The sequence below is a fragment of the Amphiura filiformis genome, chromosome 11 (assembly GCF_039555335.1).
Source record: "Amphiura filiformis chromosome 11, Afil_fr2py, whole genome shotgun sequence".
NCBI classification, from domain to species: Eukaryota; Metazoa; Echinodermata; class Ophiuroidea; order Amphilepidida; family Amphiuridae; genus Amphiura; species Amphiura filiformis.
The window spans coordinates 46,723,201-46,739,200 of record NC_092638.1 but is presented as its reverse complement, the minus strand read 5'-3'; the positions used below and the strand labels follow the sequence as shown (position 1 = coordinate 46,739,200).

The following is a 16,000-nucleotide window of genomic DNA, read 5'->3' as shown; positions in this document are numbered from 1 at the left end:
ATGCTTTCTATTATTGCCTCTACGCTATTTCAGTAGAACACATTAGACATGTTAGTCCAAATGACAAACAATAGACCAATAAAGTAACCTTGAAAAATGGTACATATGTCATATTTTTTTGCTGATTTTGTTTCTTTCGCATCCCCTGACAAGGAATCCGGCTGATACCACTTTGGCATCATTGAGCATTTTCAGATAAATGACCCTAAAATTGTCGGGGGCAAAATTAAAAATGCTCACATTTCACTTCAAAATATACCAAATTATTCATTTTGGCTCATGGATTTCAAAAATGTATTTGCTTTTTCAATGCGACCTATGGTTCTCACGTCAAGTAGCTTAAAAGGTCAGAGGTAACTATTCTATTTGTACAGGGGTAAAAAAATAAAGATGCTCCGATTTTCTTGAAAATGGCAGCAAATTATTCATCTGCCAGAGGAGATTCAAATAAATAATAGTTTGCTCTATCTACAATCAATGTCAAGTTGCCAAGATACGAGAAAACAAAGGTTATCAACCATGGACTCAATGGTGACCTGTGACATTTTGATCAAATAACATGTGAACTAAATAATTTTATGACCCCACTCTTTTTGGTGTAGAAAATCTATAACAGCCCCCCTTATTCTTTGTTTAAAAAAATACTGTGACCGCTCCAGTATTTTCATGACACGCACCCCCTTCAAAAAAGTGACAACACACTTACTTGCAAGTACTTTGCAAGCACTTTGCATAAGCACGCTGCGGTAACAGTAAAGAAACTTGCATAAGACGCAAGTATTTAGCAAGGATACTTGACAATCATTGACTACGCATGCATGATTGTTGAATTGCCTACCAGCACTGAATACTGAATTTAAATATTCATATCTGTATTGCTATCTACTGACGATAGCACACACATTAGCAGACACTCTGTTATAATTACTATCTACTGATAATAGGCCTACGTAATTCTAACATACACTCAGGTATTACCCAGCAAACACAAAAACGTTTTAAAAACGTTTTAAATAAATTATATTTTGGCTTTTGGTTTAGGTAAAAACGTTTTAATAACATTAAAATGTCGGGTTATATAAAGGTCATGATAACGCTTTTAAAACGTTTTGTATGAAAACACACTACAACAATATTTTTAAATGTTTTCAAAAATGTTATTGTAAACTATTTTTGCAAACATTCTTGCCAAATACCGTAAACGTTCGCCTAATGGCGCTACGGAGTTCATGGAAATGAGAGAGCGCCATCCCTGTAAAAGCCGACAATTATCACTGATCATTAAGGGCACGTGTAGTTAAAGGGTGAAATCTATCGACACATACAATTATGAACAAGATCGAACAAACTTGTTCATGATAATGCGGTAATCATTCACCTGATACGTTGTGGCCCAGTGAGCAGAGCATTAGACTATAGTGCGAGGATAAAGAGAACTTGTGGAGAAGATTGATGGTTCGAATCTCATGCAGTAATTTCTGACAGATTATGATGTCTGTCAATGTTTTTTTTCTGATTTGAGGAAATTTTATTTCATATTTTCTTGATTTTATCTTTAACAATTTGATTTTATAGGCATTTGTTACGTGTGTGAGACGAACTGGCGCGTGCGACAAGTCTTTCAATTCGCGCGAGGGTCCTTGCCTATGCATCAGTGGTCATAAGAGGTATATCATTTTATTCGAAAGGGGGGGTCCCAAATATACGGGGGTCATAAAGTCTTGGAAAGAATAATAGGAGGGAGTCATCAAATGTTTTATGACCAAAATGTAGGAGTCACACGATGACCACAGAAAGTGTGTTATTTTATTCAAAAGACTGATTTCAATACAATTTTGGGGTTTGGGATCATAACATTTTGTTGCCGACATAGGGGTGCGCAATTTTATTGACGCAGACTTTTTAAATTTGGGACCCCCTTCCGAAAAAAAAAATGATAGCCCTCTAAGAGGATTCAAAAGATAACCTCTGCCCCAATAATCCCTAGCTATATTTGTTTGAAACTGTTCCAAGGAGGATGTATCATAATAGGCTCAGTATTCAAATGATATAAATAAAATTTGAATGAGTGAACGAACAAAATCATACAACGACCAACTGAATACCGGTAGAGGCTGTGCATATGACGTATCATCCCGTAAATATGGCGGACTACTAAAATGCATTCAACAAAAACATGATTGCAATCAACCACGACAGTTCGTCTCACACACATAACCCTGCACTACGATCAAATAGGTTGATGACAACATTTGATTGAATGGACTGCACTGCGCCATGATTACGGGAAGAAACCGGTTCAAATCCTTTGTTTGGAGCCAATCGATAAACGCAAGGCCTCTATAGCTATCATTGAATACTGGCTAGGATTCCACAATACAATGAGAACATGTTATAAGGCGCTTTGGAAGGCACACAATACCCCAATGGCATCGTAATGATCGCCATACAAACAGTGCTTTGTTCCGATACCATCACGGAGTTACGTAACTACTTCGTGGTCTGATAGTTATATAATCAATGGTCTGATCTACTTGGGTTCGATCCTTTTAAGAAAAGAAAAAATAGCTGATCATTTATAATGCATAAATGAATAAAGAAATATAGTTACACAATTTGAAACATTGAGGCCGTTCTATTTTTCAAAGGTCATTTAACTGTTAAATGTACTGGAATATATCACGCATTGATAGGTAGCAGGTGGAGCAAATTTTGTCAGCGGGTTTTGTTGCCGTTTGTTCGCAGTGCCTATTTATCTAAAAAAAATAAGAAAATTAAATTTAAAAAATTCACAATATTCGTTAAGTAAAATGGGGACAAAATCCAAAAACATTTCTTGACCTTTCTTCACATAAAAGTGGGGGCAGAAATCAAGATTCGAACAAGTACCATTCATCATTCAAAGGCGCACCCTCTACCGACTGAGCTAACGGTGAGACAATAGAAGGGTGTAATTTTGAACTGAAGAATATTAAAAAAATATGAAGAAATTACAATGTTATAAAAAGATTTACCAAAATGAGTTAGGTATAACGTATGAATCGATTTACAAATTAAGTCCAATGGCACTTTGAGAAAGAATACCTGAAGAAACCCCAAAACATTTGCTGCTCTAGCAACTAACCTAGTGACCGGAAGTATTTGGTCATGTCACGATATATTCTGAGGCATTTGCTCAATTTAACATACACGTATCCTTAATGCTGTAGAGATTTTACAAGGATGGCGCTCTCACATTTCTAAGAATCCAAAAGCGCCATTAGGCGAACGTTTACGGTATTGTGTCAATAATTAAATAACATTATGTTAAAATATTTGAACCCAGCAAACACAGAAATGTTCTTAAAATGTTTTTCTCAAAATCTTTTAATAACATTTAAATGTCGAGTTATATAAAGGTCATGAAAACGTTTTTAAAACGTTATTGAAAATATTTTAGGCAAACATTTTTCACAAAATATTTTTCAACCCCAAAATAACATTCTGTTTAGAATGTTTTGTATCAAGTTTTCAAGAATGTTTTTGGAATGTTATTAAAACGTTTTTATACCCTTTATATAACCCGACATTTAAAGGTTTTCTGTAAAACATTTTTGTTTGCTGAGAAGTAGATTATCAAAAATGTTTTTAAGGTTATGAAAACGTTTTATACTCTTAATATACCCTTTATATAACCCGACATTTAAACGTTTTCTGACAACCTTTTATAACCTTTTGCGAATGATGTCGAAAACGTTTTGTGTTTGCTGGGTACTGTCTACTGCTGCTATACACCCTTAACAGAGAGCATTGTACACTCTAGTATTGCTATCTACTGAAGATAGCATTGCAGCGTAAACTCTGGTTTGGCTATCCGTTGCCTCTACAGAAGATAGCCAAATCGTAGCTTAACTTACATCCTTGAGCTATAGGGTGGATGCAGGTAATCCCGGACCCCTGAGGATGCTTTCTGGCACTACTATCCACTGAAGATAGTACATGTAGACCTATGACATAATACCACACTCAAGTCAACACATAGTTATGCTTTCTATTATTGCCTCTACGCTATTTCAGTAGAACACATTAGACATGTTAGTCCAAATGATAAACAATAGACCAATACAGTAACCTTGAAAAATGGTACATATGCCATTTTCTTTGCTGATTTCGTTTCTTTGGCATCCCCTGACAAGGAATCCGGCTGATACCACTTTGGCATCATTGAGCATTTTGAGATAAATGACCCCAAAATTGCTGGGGGGCTAAAATTAAAAGTGCTCAAATTTCGCTTCAAAATATACCAAATTATTCGTTTTGGCTTATGGATTTCAAAAATATATTTGCTTTTTCAACAATCCGACCTATGGTTCTCACGTTAAGTGGCTTAAAAGGTCAGAGGTAACTATTCTATTTGTACAGGTTAAAAAAAATAAAGATGCTCCGATTTTCTTGAAAATGGCAGGAAATTATTCATCTGCCAGAGGAGATTCAAATAAATAATAGTTTGCTCTATCTACAATCAATGTCAAGTTGCCGAGATACGAGAAAACAAAGGTTATTAACCATGGACTCAATGGTGACCTGTGACATTTTGATCAAATAACATATGAACTAAATAATTTTATGACCCCCACTCTTTTTGGTGTAGAAAATCTATAACAGCCCCCCTTATTCTTTGTTTAAAAAATACTGTGACCCTCCAGTATTTTCATGACACCCACCCCTTAAAAATGACAACACACTTACTTGCAAGTACTTTGCAAGCACACATAAACACGCTGCGGTAACAGTAAAGAAACTTGCATAAGACGCAAGTATTTAGCAAGGATACTTGACAATCATTGACTACATAATACATGATAGTTGAATTGCCTACCAGCACTGAATACTGAATTTAAATATTCATATCTGTATTGCTATCAGTGAATTAGACGACCGTTAGCTTGTTTTCGTTGTTGAAAGGATTCGATCATGTTTCGCCGTTGTTCATCATCGAGTAACAACGATGCGTCTGCGTGGTTTATTTCGCGAGGGCAGCTAAAGCTAAAGCTGTCCCCGCGTTGTAAACCACGCAGCCGCATCGTTGTTACTCGGTGATGAACAACGGTGACACATGATTGAATCCCTAAAAACAGAAAACCTGACTGCTATGGGCTCAGGTGCAACTTTTAAAACGGCCTCTTTTCTTACATCATTGACCATTGTGACTGAACGCAATGATGTGTGACGCTATAAATTGGTCCACAGGAGTAAAACAAACAGGGCTATACATATCTTTTTACATTTTTACATTTCGTAAAATATTTTTCGACTTATTTTCAAAAGTATTAGGGGGAACTTAGAAGTTGTGTTACCTGTATTTATTACCGTAGTAGCTTATTGGAAAAATTTTGCTGGTAATACTCACAAGACCCTCAATAATTTTATGACCCCCCTATTTTTGGTGTAGAAAATCTATAACCCCGCCTATTCTTTGTTTAACAAAATATTGTGACCCCTCCAGTATTTTCATGACACCCATCCCCTTAAAAAAATGACAACACACTTACTTGCAAGTACTTTTGCAAGCACATGCAAGCACGCTGCGGTAACAGTAAAGAAACTTGCATAAGACGCAAAGTATTTAGCAAGGATACTTGACAATCATTGACTACGGAATACATGATAGTTGAATTGTCTACCAGCACTGAATACTGAATTTAATTATTCATATCTGTATTGCTATCTACTGACGATAGCACACACATTACCAGACACTCTGTTATAATTACTATCTACTGATAATAGGCCTCGTAATTCTAACATACACTCAGGTATTACTGTCTACTGCTGCTATACACACTTAATAGAGAGCATTGTACACTCTGGTATTGCTATCTACTAAAGATAGCATTGCAGCGTAAACTCTGGTTTGGCTATCCGTTGCCTCTACACAGAAGATAGCCAAATCGTAGCTAAACTTGCATCCTTGAGCTATAGGGTGGATGCAGGTAATCCCAGACCCCTGAGGATGCTTTCTGGCACTACTATCCACTGAAGATAGTACATGTAGACCTATGACATAATACCACACTCAAGTCAACACATAGTTATGCTTTCTATTATTGCCTCTACGCTATTTCAGTAGAACACATTAGACATGTTAGTCCAAATGACAAACAATAGACCAATACAGTAACCTTGAAAAATGGTACATATGCCATATTTTTTGCTGATTTTGTTTCTTTGGCATCCCCTGACAAGGAATCCGGCTGATACCACTTTGGCATCATTGAGCATTTTCAGATAAATGACCCTAAAATTGCCAGGGGAGGGGGCAAAAATTAAAAATGCTCACATTTCACTTCAAAATATACCATATTATTCATTTTGGCTCATGGATTTCAAAATGTATTTGCTTTTTCAATGCGACCTGTGGTTCTCACGTTAAGTGGCTTAAAAGGTCAGAGGTAACTATTCTATTTGTACAGGGTAAAAAATAAAGATGCTCCGATTTTCTTGAAAATGGCAGCAAATTATTCATCTGCCAGAGGAGATTCAAATAAATAATAGTTTGCACTATCTACAATGTCAAGTTGCCGAGATAGGAGAAAACAAAGGGTACTAACCATTGACTCAATGGTGACCTGTGAAAGTTTGATTAAATAACATGTGAACGAGACATCAGAGGTAGTGCAAAGTAGTCTTTTTCTTTGTCCGCTTGGGTAGGCAAATGAAATTTTTGAGTGTGCTATATATTTATTACCGTAGTAGCTTATTGGAAAAATTTTGCTGGTAATACTCACAAGACCCTCAATAATTTTATGACTCCCCCTATTTTTGGTGTAGAAAATCTATACCCCCCTTATTCTTTGTTTAAAAAAAATACTGTGACCCCTCCAGTATTTTCATGACACCCACCCCCTTCAAAAAAGTGACAACACACTTACTTGCAAGTACTTTGCAAGCACTGCATAGCACGCTGCGGTAACAGTAAAGAAACTTGCATAAGGCGCATGAAGTATTTAGCAAGGGATACTTGACAATCATTGACTACATAATACATGATTGTTGAATTGCCTACCAGCACTGAATACTGAATTTAAATATTCATATCTGTATTGCTATCTACTGATGATAGCACACATTATTAGCAGACACTCTGTTATAATTACTATCTACTGATAATAGGCCTACGTAATTCTAACATACACTCAGGTATTACTGTCTACTGCTGCTATACACACTTAACAGAGAGCATTGTACATCCTTGAGCTATAGGGTGGATGCAGGTAATCCCGGACCCCTGGGGATGCTTTCTGGCACTACTATCCACTGAAGATAGTACATGTAGACCTATGACATAATACCACACTCAAGTCAACACATAGTTATGCTTTCTATTATTGTCTCTACGCTATTTCAGTAGAACACATTAGACACATTGGGCCAAAATGGCACTTTTGGCTTAAAATCTAAAAATAACGGTTTTGGCCCACTTCTTTTTATGCACCGTAACAAAAAAATTCTTGGGCCAAAATTTTTTTTTATTAATTTTTAAAAACTAGATCAAAATATCTAGGACCCGTTTTTTCATTTTTTTGAATTTCGACTAACTTTGAGAAATTTGCGCCAAAAATGGTCAAAAAATGCTGATTTTTCAAAAAAAGCCTGATTTTGGCACAAATTTCAAATATTTTTGGTGAAATTGGTCAAAATTCAAAAAATGAAAAAAGCGGGTCCTAGATATTTTGATCTAGTTTTAAAATTAATATAAAAAATTTGGCCCAAGAATTTTTTTGTTACGGTGCATAAAAAGAAGTGGGCCAAAACCGTTATTTTGGGATTTTAAACCAAAAGTGCCATTTTGGCCCAAATGTGACCTCACAGATGAACTTATCAAGTCTGCGCCATTCTAAATATGTATACTTTTATATACTTTAGACCAATAATTTAGAAGTTATGAGGCCCGAAAGTTTCCATAATTCCAGGGTTCAGACCAACCTTAATAGAGAGCATTGTACACTCTGGTATTGCTATCTACTGAAGATAGCATTGCAACGTAAACTCTGGTTTGGCTATCCGTTGCCTCTACAGAAGATAGCCAAATCGTAGCTTAACTTACATCCTTGAGCTATAGGGTGGATGCAGGTAATCCCGGACCCCTGAGGATGCTTTCTGGCACTACTATCCACTGAAGATAGTACATGTAGACCTATGACATAATACCACACTCAAGTCAACACATAGTTATGCTTTCTATTATTGCCTCTACGCTATTTCAGTAGAACACATTAGACATGTTATAGGGTGGATGCAGGTAATCCCGGACCCCTGAGGATGCTTTCTGGCACTGCATCTACTGAAGATAGTACATGTAGACCTGTGACATAATAACACACTCAAGTCAACACATAGTTATGCTTTCTATTATTGCCTCTACGCTATTTCAGTAGACCACATTAGACATGTTAGTCCAAATGATGAACAATAGAACAATACATTAACCTTGAAAAAGGGTACATAAGCGATTTGTTTTTGCTGATTTTGTTTCTCTGGCATCCCCTGACAAGGAGCATTTTGAGATAAGTGACCCCAAAATTGCCCGGAGAGGGGCAAAAATTAAAAATGCTCAAATTTCACTTCAAGCTATACCCGAATTATTAGCTTTGGATCATGGATTTCAAAAATATATTTGCTTCTATTTGTACAGGGTAAAAAATAAAGTTGCTCGATTTTCTTGAAAATGGCAGCAAATTGTTCATCTGCCAGAGGAGAAAAATAATAGTTTGCACTATCTACAATGTCAAGTTGCTGAGATAGGAGAAAACAAAGGTTATTAACCATTGACTCAATGGTGACCTGTGACATTATGATCAAATAACAGTTATAGCAAGCCTGTGATATCTTCAGTTTTATGATACTGGTAATACCTGAATTTAGGAGAAAAGGTTATGCTGAAATCTGCAACTCCGTGAAAATTCTGCAACTCTAAAATCCTGCTTTTGATATGATATTGTTGTGATTTATTCTGTAAGAATGATGGTGCAGATGCAAGAGATGACCAGCAGTGACACCTGTATGGGTTATGACATCACCAAAATAATGATTATTCGGTATTGCTATCTACTGAAGATAGCACATGCAAACCTTTGACTGTGATCCAAATGTTCCTTTTCGAATATTGGACAGGGAAGTAGGTATCCGCTCAGTGACTACACACTATTTCGACATGTACTTGCATTAGAATACAATGCTTGTGAGAAAATGCCAGCACACTGCGAGTAACATGCAAGAAACTTGCATGACATGCCAGTTTCTGGCAAGGGGCACTTGACAATTTTCAGCAAATGCAAGCATAGGCCTACACTTGCACATTTGAATCTGTTTACTAACATGAAACTTTTAATGCAGATGACACGAGTATTTGATCCATGTTTTTCATTTCAAGCAATTTACAGGGATCTATCTAGCACATATCTAAAATGGGTCCCAAACTACCTTGAAACTGTAGCACACATAATCTACTGCAGATGACAAAGCAATTGATCCATGAGTTTCATTTCCACATGCCATCATGAGACAATGCAAACCAGTGAACTTAAAAGTGCTCCAAATGATCCATTGAAGTGCTTGTTTACGCTCTTCTTCTTATCCAATTGCCTCAGATACACAACTCTATCTGGACATTGTGTAAAATTACTAGTCAGGAAAGCATGCACTGAGCTTGTTATTCCAATGTGTTATACGTGAGGCTACTCCTATAGTCAAACAAAAGTTTTGCTGGCCAATTATTTTGTTTGATACAAACAAAGTTAATTAGGCTAAGTCATTAAAGTCAACAATCCCCAAACCTCCTAGCTTGAGTTGTAACAAGTTTTCACCTTCAGCCATGTTTGTGTCAAACTTTGTCAGTTCAGGAAATCTTTTAACCAATCAGATGAGAAGAATCTATATCATTTGGTATATATTGACCAGGGATGGAAATTTCCACCCGTCCGGTCGCCAGTGGCGAGCAAAATTGCGACCGGTCGAGTAAAGTTTAAAATTCACCAGCCCGACTGGCGAGTAACATTTCACGGCCGGCCTAACCCTATACAAGGCTCAGAGTACAATCTGACCTCATCAAATGATCATGACGATTGTTCAAATAAAATAAAAGTGCACTTTCGCCGTGGTATTTTATCATATTCCATATCTAGTCGCTATGATATTTTTTCTTCTTTTCATTTCCATGTCAGTTTTGGTCTGAAACGTGGTCAGAAACATGTGCAAAAACATGCATAAACTCGGCCAATTTTCACATAATTGTGGTACTTCCGCACGTTTTGTTGTCATATGCTAAAAATCCAAACACATGGTGCATCAATAATATTAATACAAAAAAGTTATCATTTAGATTTTGTCTTTTAAAATTGCTTTTATTCATCGTAACAATAATATTAATAAAGGAAACATAAATTATTCAGGAAAAAATAAACTTAATATAAAACTGTTAATTTTCAGGTTGTGATACATAAATAAATATACATTAACCGCACGTCGTCACTCTGAATTTCATCAACCGGGATTTCCCCATAAAACCAGGGAATACAAAATTACTGTTAATCGTCATGGAAAACATACAAAAGTGCAAGATTTCCTGGCGTTGCATTTAAAAATATTACTTCAATTCTTAGCAGGCTGGTCAAAATTTTGGGGCTTTTATAATTTTTAAAATAAAGAATGGAAATTTCTTATTTTATCATCAATTAATGATTAAATTTTTGGCTTCATGGATTTTAAAACACACGGCGGCTGTCGCGTCTTTCATGATGAGGAAATGGACCCACAAAAAACTGCACTGATCGCGATTTGGCGGCCGTGATTATCGGACGAGTACAATTTTGTTCGGACGGGTAAATTTTTTGAACTACTCGCCCGATTGGCGAGTGGCAAAAAAAGTTAAGTTCCATGCCTGATATTGACTGCTTTTTATTCGTGTCACATTTGTGATATGATAAAGCAAAATCATTCTTAAGTTGGTGACATTCAATTTTTATCTTCCTATATCAGTGATCTTAATCAAATAAGCTACATTTTGCTGAAAACCAAATCAAAATTGGATGTTTAGTTCCAGAGATATGAGCAAATGAAGGTTTTGAAAAACAAAAGGAGTTATTACATTTGATGGCTTATATCTCAAAATCAATATTGCCGACAAATGCCTGATTTAACTTGATCACATCACATTTAAAATTATAAGAACAATTCATGACTATTCCAGAAACAGAGCAGTGTATGATGAGAGCATTGTCAAGGTTTTGACATCATCGATCATTCCGTCAATATTTATAGAGCATTTGCTGAAAATTGTCAAGTGCATGCCAATTGCTTAAATAATAACTCTCAAAAGTTAAATAATAACTTTCAAATGCAAGCTCAGAAAATTTCTACTTTACGCTTTTTGTATGAGTCTCTGCAGTCAGAGTGTTAAAAGATGTTAGAATCTGTGGCCCTTTTAACAAAAATGGAGCTTCTGACCCTGCTATCAGTATACAACACACTGCATGTAGCACTATCAGAGACAACAGCTTTATACAATAGGGGTCGCTTGATAATAAAATCATGTGGTATAATAGCAAACAGCATATAATCTGGTCTATAAAAAGCAGATTCCAGTAACATTGATAATTGCTGAGTGAATTATTATTCACCTGTCCCTCAATTGAATAGTTTAATAGCCTGTGGTTATCTGGAATCAAGTACATTGTATAGTTGAGCATGAAGGCAATTTTATCCTGGAATTTTTATGTGACTGCCTCTCCCTATAGCTGCAGTGTCAATGGCTTTTATTTGCATAAGACTGCTAACAAGTGTAACCATTGTCATTGCTATTATTATGATGATTTGTGCATCAATTCTGCTATTACGCAATAAAGAAGGCGCCGCCAGCGGTTTGCGATAATCGTGATGTATCATGGGAAAAGGTCGACATCAAGTCCGGCATAATCTGAATATTACCATGCTATTACATAGAAGCGCGTGACAATATTTTTTAGTTTGTCAAAATAAAGGTGTTACACGCGAATCGATACTCATATGCAATAATACTTAATAATGTGATTTGAAATTTGCACAATTAATTTTTTCTCTATCGATTTGCGTGTAATACCGTTATATTGACAAACTAAAAATATTGTCACGTGTTCCTATGTAATAGCATGGTAATATTCAGATTATGCGGACTTGATGTCGACCTTTTCCCATGATACATCACGATTTTCCCATGATACATCACGATTACATATCGCAAACCGCTGGCGGCGCCCTTATTGCGAATAGCGAGAATTGTATTATTTATATATATGCTACCATTGTGAAATTAATATAAATATTTTTGTATGTGAAGTTATAAATCTATGTGAAAATAAAACAATCTGAATCTGTGTGTCCTATATGCCTATTCGCCACTTGCACGGTTCCGCCATTATGCACTATATGCGGGGAGAGCCTCGAACTGGCAGCATACATGAAAGGAAGAATTACGTAACCTTACACAGCATGTTATATGACTGGTTCAATTCCCATTCATGTATGCTGCCAGTTCGAGGCTCTCCCCGCATATAGTGCATAATGGCGGAACCGTGCAAGTGGCGAATAGCATAACAAGAGATACAATGTGTATGCTTTGACTTATGGTGAAAATCCTGTTGTGAATGCCGAGAACACAAATCCTCAAACACCCCATATAGGGCTATTGCCAAATAACAGTTCCTATTTGACATACAAGGCTGCAGAACATTTTGATTTATTGCAACAATGTGCTGGAGATTACTCAAGTTGTGAATCTGATCAGGATAGGCAATTATCAATTAGTGAGTACATGTAATTTAGAGGTTTTGGCCAAAACCTTTTAGAATAGTTACTGCAAATAAGTGGGTGGAACAACACTGTTTTATGGGTGGAGCAAAACTTCACTTAGATGTTTTGACTCAAACCTTTTTAGAATAGTTACAATGTACTGCAAATAAGTGGGCGGAACAACACTGTTTTGTGGGTGGAGCAAAACTATTTATACAAACACTCATTAACTTTTAATCACTTGACTGTACTTGCATTTGATTTGAAAATAAATTTGCAAGAAACATGCAACATAAAAACAGTACTTGCACGTGAATGCAAGCATTTGCAAGCAAAATCATGATTCTTGCGCATAATACGCCGGTATTTCGGACAAATTTTTACTAGGGTAGCTCGAAAAACATTTTGGATACAAATATAGAAAAATAATTTTAAGAAATTATCAACCATAAGCTGTATAGACTGTATGGTAATGCAAGCAATAATGTGGAGAAGATTATTTGCAAGATTATTGCAAATAATCTTCTGTACAAAAATTTCCCTCTGATGGAGGAAGATTATTGACCAAATTATCAGCAACATTTGTATAGAATTCATTAATATAGTTAGCCACTTTGCTTGAGTTAAAACACATTTCACCATTAATATTCAACACAATTTGAGACTGATCTTTGTTCTTCATGCTGTACCCCAAGGATTTGAGTTCTTTCCAAAGAGCTTTGGTGTTGTTTTTGTTTTCCTCGACCTTATTACCAAAATGAGTAGCTTTTGCCTTCTTAATATCTCTTTGCACTTTATTTCTGAGTTTACAGTGACTGGAATACAGCTCAGGGTCTTTCCAGCTAAATTTATATTGTTATATGTTATATCTTTCAAGCTAAATTCATTCGATAGGGTTTATTTACCAGAGTCAAGAACCACCAACTCAAACTTTTGGGTCATATACTTTGTCTAACAGATGACGAGCCTGTGAAACAATATGTGCCACAAGTTCCACCACAAGGGAAGAGGAAACCAGGGTGACCGCACACACAGTTCTTGCAATATGGTCAGCACCTCCTGGGAGATAGTGAAGGGATGCTGCAGCCAAACAAAATTGTTTCACTAGCCCAAGCAGTTGGAGGATACTTGTAATCGGGTAATGATGAAAATTAAGTATATTTTGAAATGTTTTTCAAAATAGCATTTTTGAAGAAACCATATTACATCATAATATGTAGACAATGATTTGAGACAATTACATAATTACCTGAAAGTGCCACTTTTCTGAACATCAGCTACTCTCAAGGCTTCAGTACTGAGCCATGCATCTACAAGACCACCTCCTCTCTCCTCACGTTCACTAATCAGCTGAAACAACCGATGCTTGATCACTTGAAGAAAATCTAAAACACCTTAAGAGATATGACAAAAAGGTGTTATTAGAAAAAATAGGACTAAGGATTGCCATATTAGTATGAGAAACACATATCATTTTTTTTTTAATTCTTTACTTCATCCTTATGACATCTTAACTACTTCATTATCCACTTAAAAACTAACTTAAAAGTTCTAGACCTATAAATTATGTAGCCTTGCATCATGCGAGAAAATACAAGAACTCAATTTCAAACAAAATGGTGCCTTTAACTCTGTTGCACACCCAAATAAATAAGGAACTGTTTAATTATATACTGTAATTAGATTTCCATAACAGAATGAAATATAAAAAATGAGTTACCAAATCATCATCTAACGGTTCCTTTAAGTAAAATTTGAGTGAAACAGTATGAGAACAGTAAATGATTCTTCTAGTGGCGCTTTGCTGATTACAATTGTTGTGCAAATATTTAAATCAATTAAAGTACCTTCTGTGTTTACAGATTCCACAAAGAGTTGGTTGAGAAGTGCGATTCGCTGAGTTGTTCTCTTAGCTCTGCTCTCACTGTCTGATATTCTAGATGCTGCACTCAGAATGCTGTCTTGGAGAAGGCGAGTAATATCAATGACAAGCGGTCCCATTTCAACTGCTTCAGATGAATCTTCGTGTACTGGAGCTACATCAGACACGACAAGTTTGTTACGATTCTTGTCTGAGAGGTTTCTTTGTCTCTGAGGCATATGCTTCTGTGACTTTTGAGTTGCTGGCTGTTCCTCAACTTCTTGGCCTGATGGAAAAAACACATTTTATTTAACTATAATCTTTTTGTATTGAGTGTTGTTTCGGACTATCAGCAAAAACATACCAAGCATTAAAATTAGCATAATTTTGGCTAAATTTGGATTGGTCATGATTAGAAATGTTAAATCCTGCAAGTGTACCACAGATGGGAGAGATCAAGTAATATTTAATGATTTTAAACAGCATTTTTCATGTTTACTATACGGAAACACTGGCAGGACTTTGCATGTAAATTAGGTAACTCCCCAACATCATAGACTTGGAGGGCCAGTCAAAGAAAACAATAATGGTCAACCTATTTTTCCCCAGCCAGAGTGATCAGACAAGGGCTGATTTCAACCATCATAGCTGTCATTAAGAACTGAATCGATCCTGTGAAGAAAAAAATGATGTTTTCTTAAGGGAAATTTAGTAAACATCTCCATGGAACTTTGATTTGGTGTTGTAACCAGGGGCGGATCAAGGAATTTTCAATAGAGGGGGCGCCGAGCCACCGCCGCGGCGGCTTGGTGCCCACGCAAAGTCGAGTGCCGCTCTGCAAAATCCGCCCCTGGTAACAAAACCAGAGGTATATTGGCCAACTTAGCACAAACCCTTCAAAACTGAAATATCTTGCTTTAAATGTTCGGTAATGCTTCATTTTATAACACCCTTACCTTTGATCTTGCTGGCTTTCATCTTAGCCCCTTGTTCAGTCTCATCATCTGTGTCTGCAACTTCATCTTCTACAGGTTCTGTTTCTTCTACAGTATCTTGTGGAGCAGCATGCAAACCAGGATCTCTTTCAAACAAGTTCTTGATGCTGAGGCCTCTCAGGCTAGCTATCTCTGGTCGGTTGGATTGAGCTGGTTGAAGATCATCAATGTGAAAGGAGCTCCAGATGCCGGTGCCTGACATGAGATAGAAAAGTTAAATGGTAAATTTAAAATAAAGTATTATCAGCATTTACACATGTACATTATGTACTATTCCAGTATTTCCCCATCCCCTTTCCTGTGAAATGTGGGGCACTGATGGGGACTGTAACAAGTGGAT

The 16,000-nt window shown here is 36.3% G+C and overlaps 1 protein-coding gene across 1 annotated transcript in view; it reads right to left on the bottom strand.

Moving 5' to 3' along the window:
- LOC140163729 (E3 ubiquitin-protein ligase rnf213-alpha-like) overlaps positions 1–16,000 on the bottom strand; it is a 175,020-nt gene that overhangs the window by 72,595 nt on the left and 86,425 nt on the right. The window contains exons 57-59 of the mRNA XM_072187044.1: positions 15,622–15,855; positions 14,652–14,951; positions 14,054–14,198 (exon numbers count right to left, since the gene is read on the bottom strand). Of these exons, the coding sequence (XP_072043145.1) occupies positions 14,054–14,198; positions 14,652–14,951; positions 15,622–15,855 (679 nt within the window). The remainder of the gene's footprint in view (positions 1–14,053; positions 14,199–14,651; positions 14,952–15,621; positions 15,856–16,000) is intronic.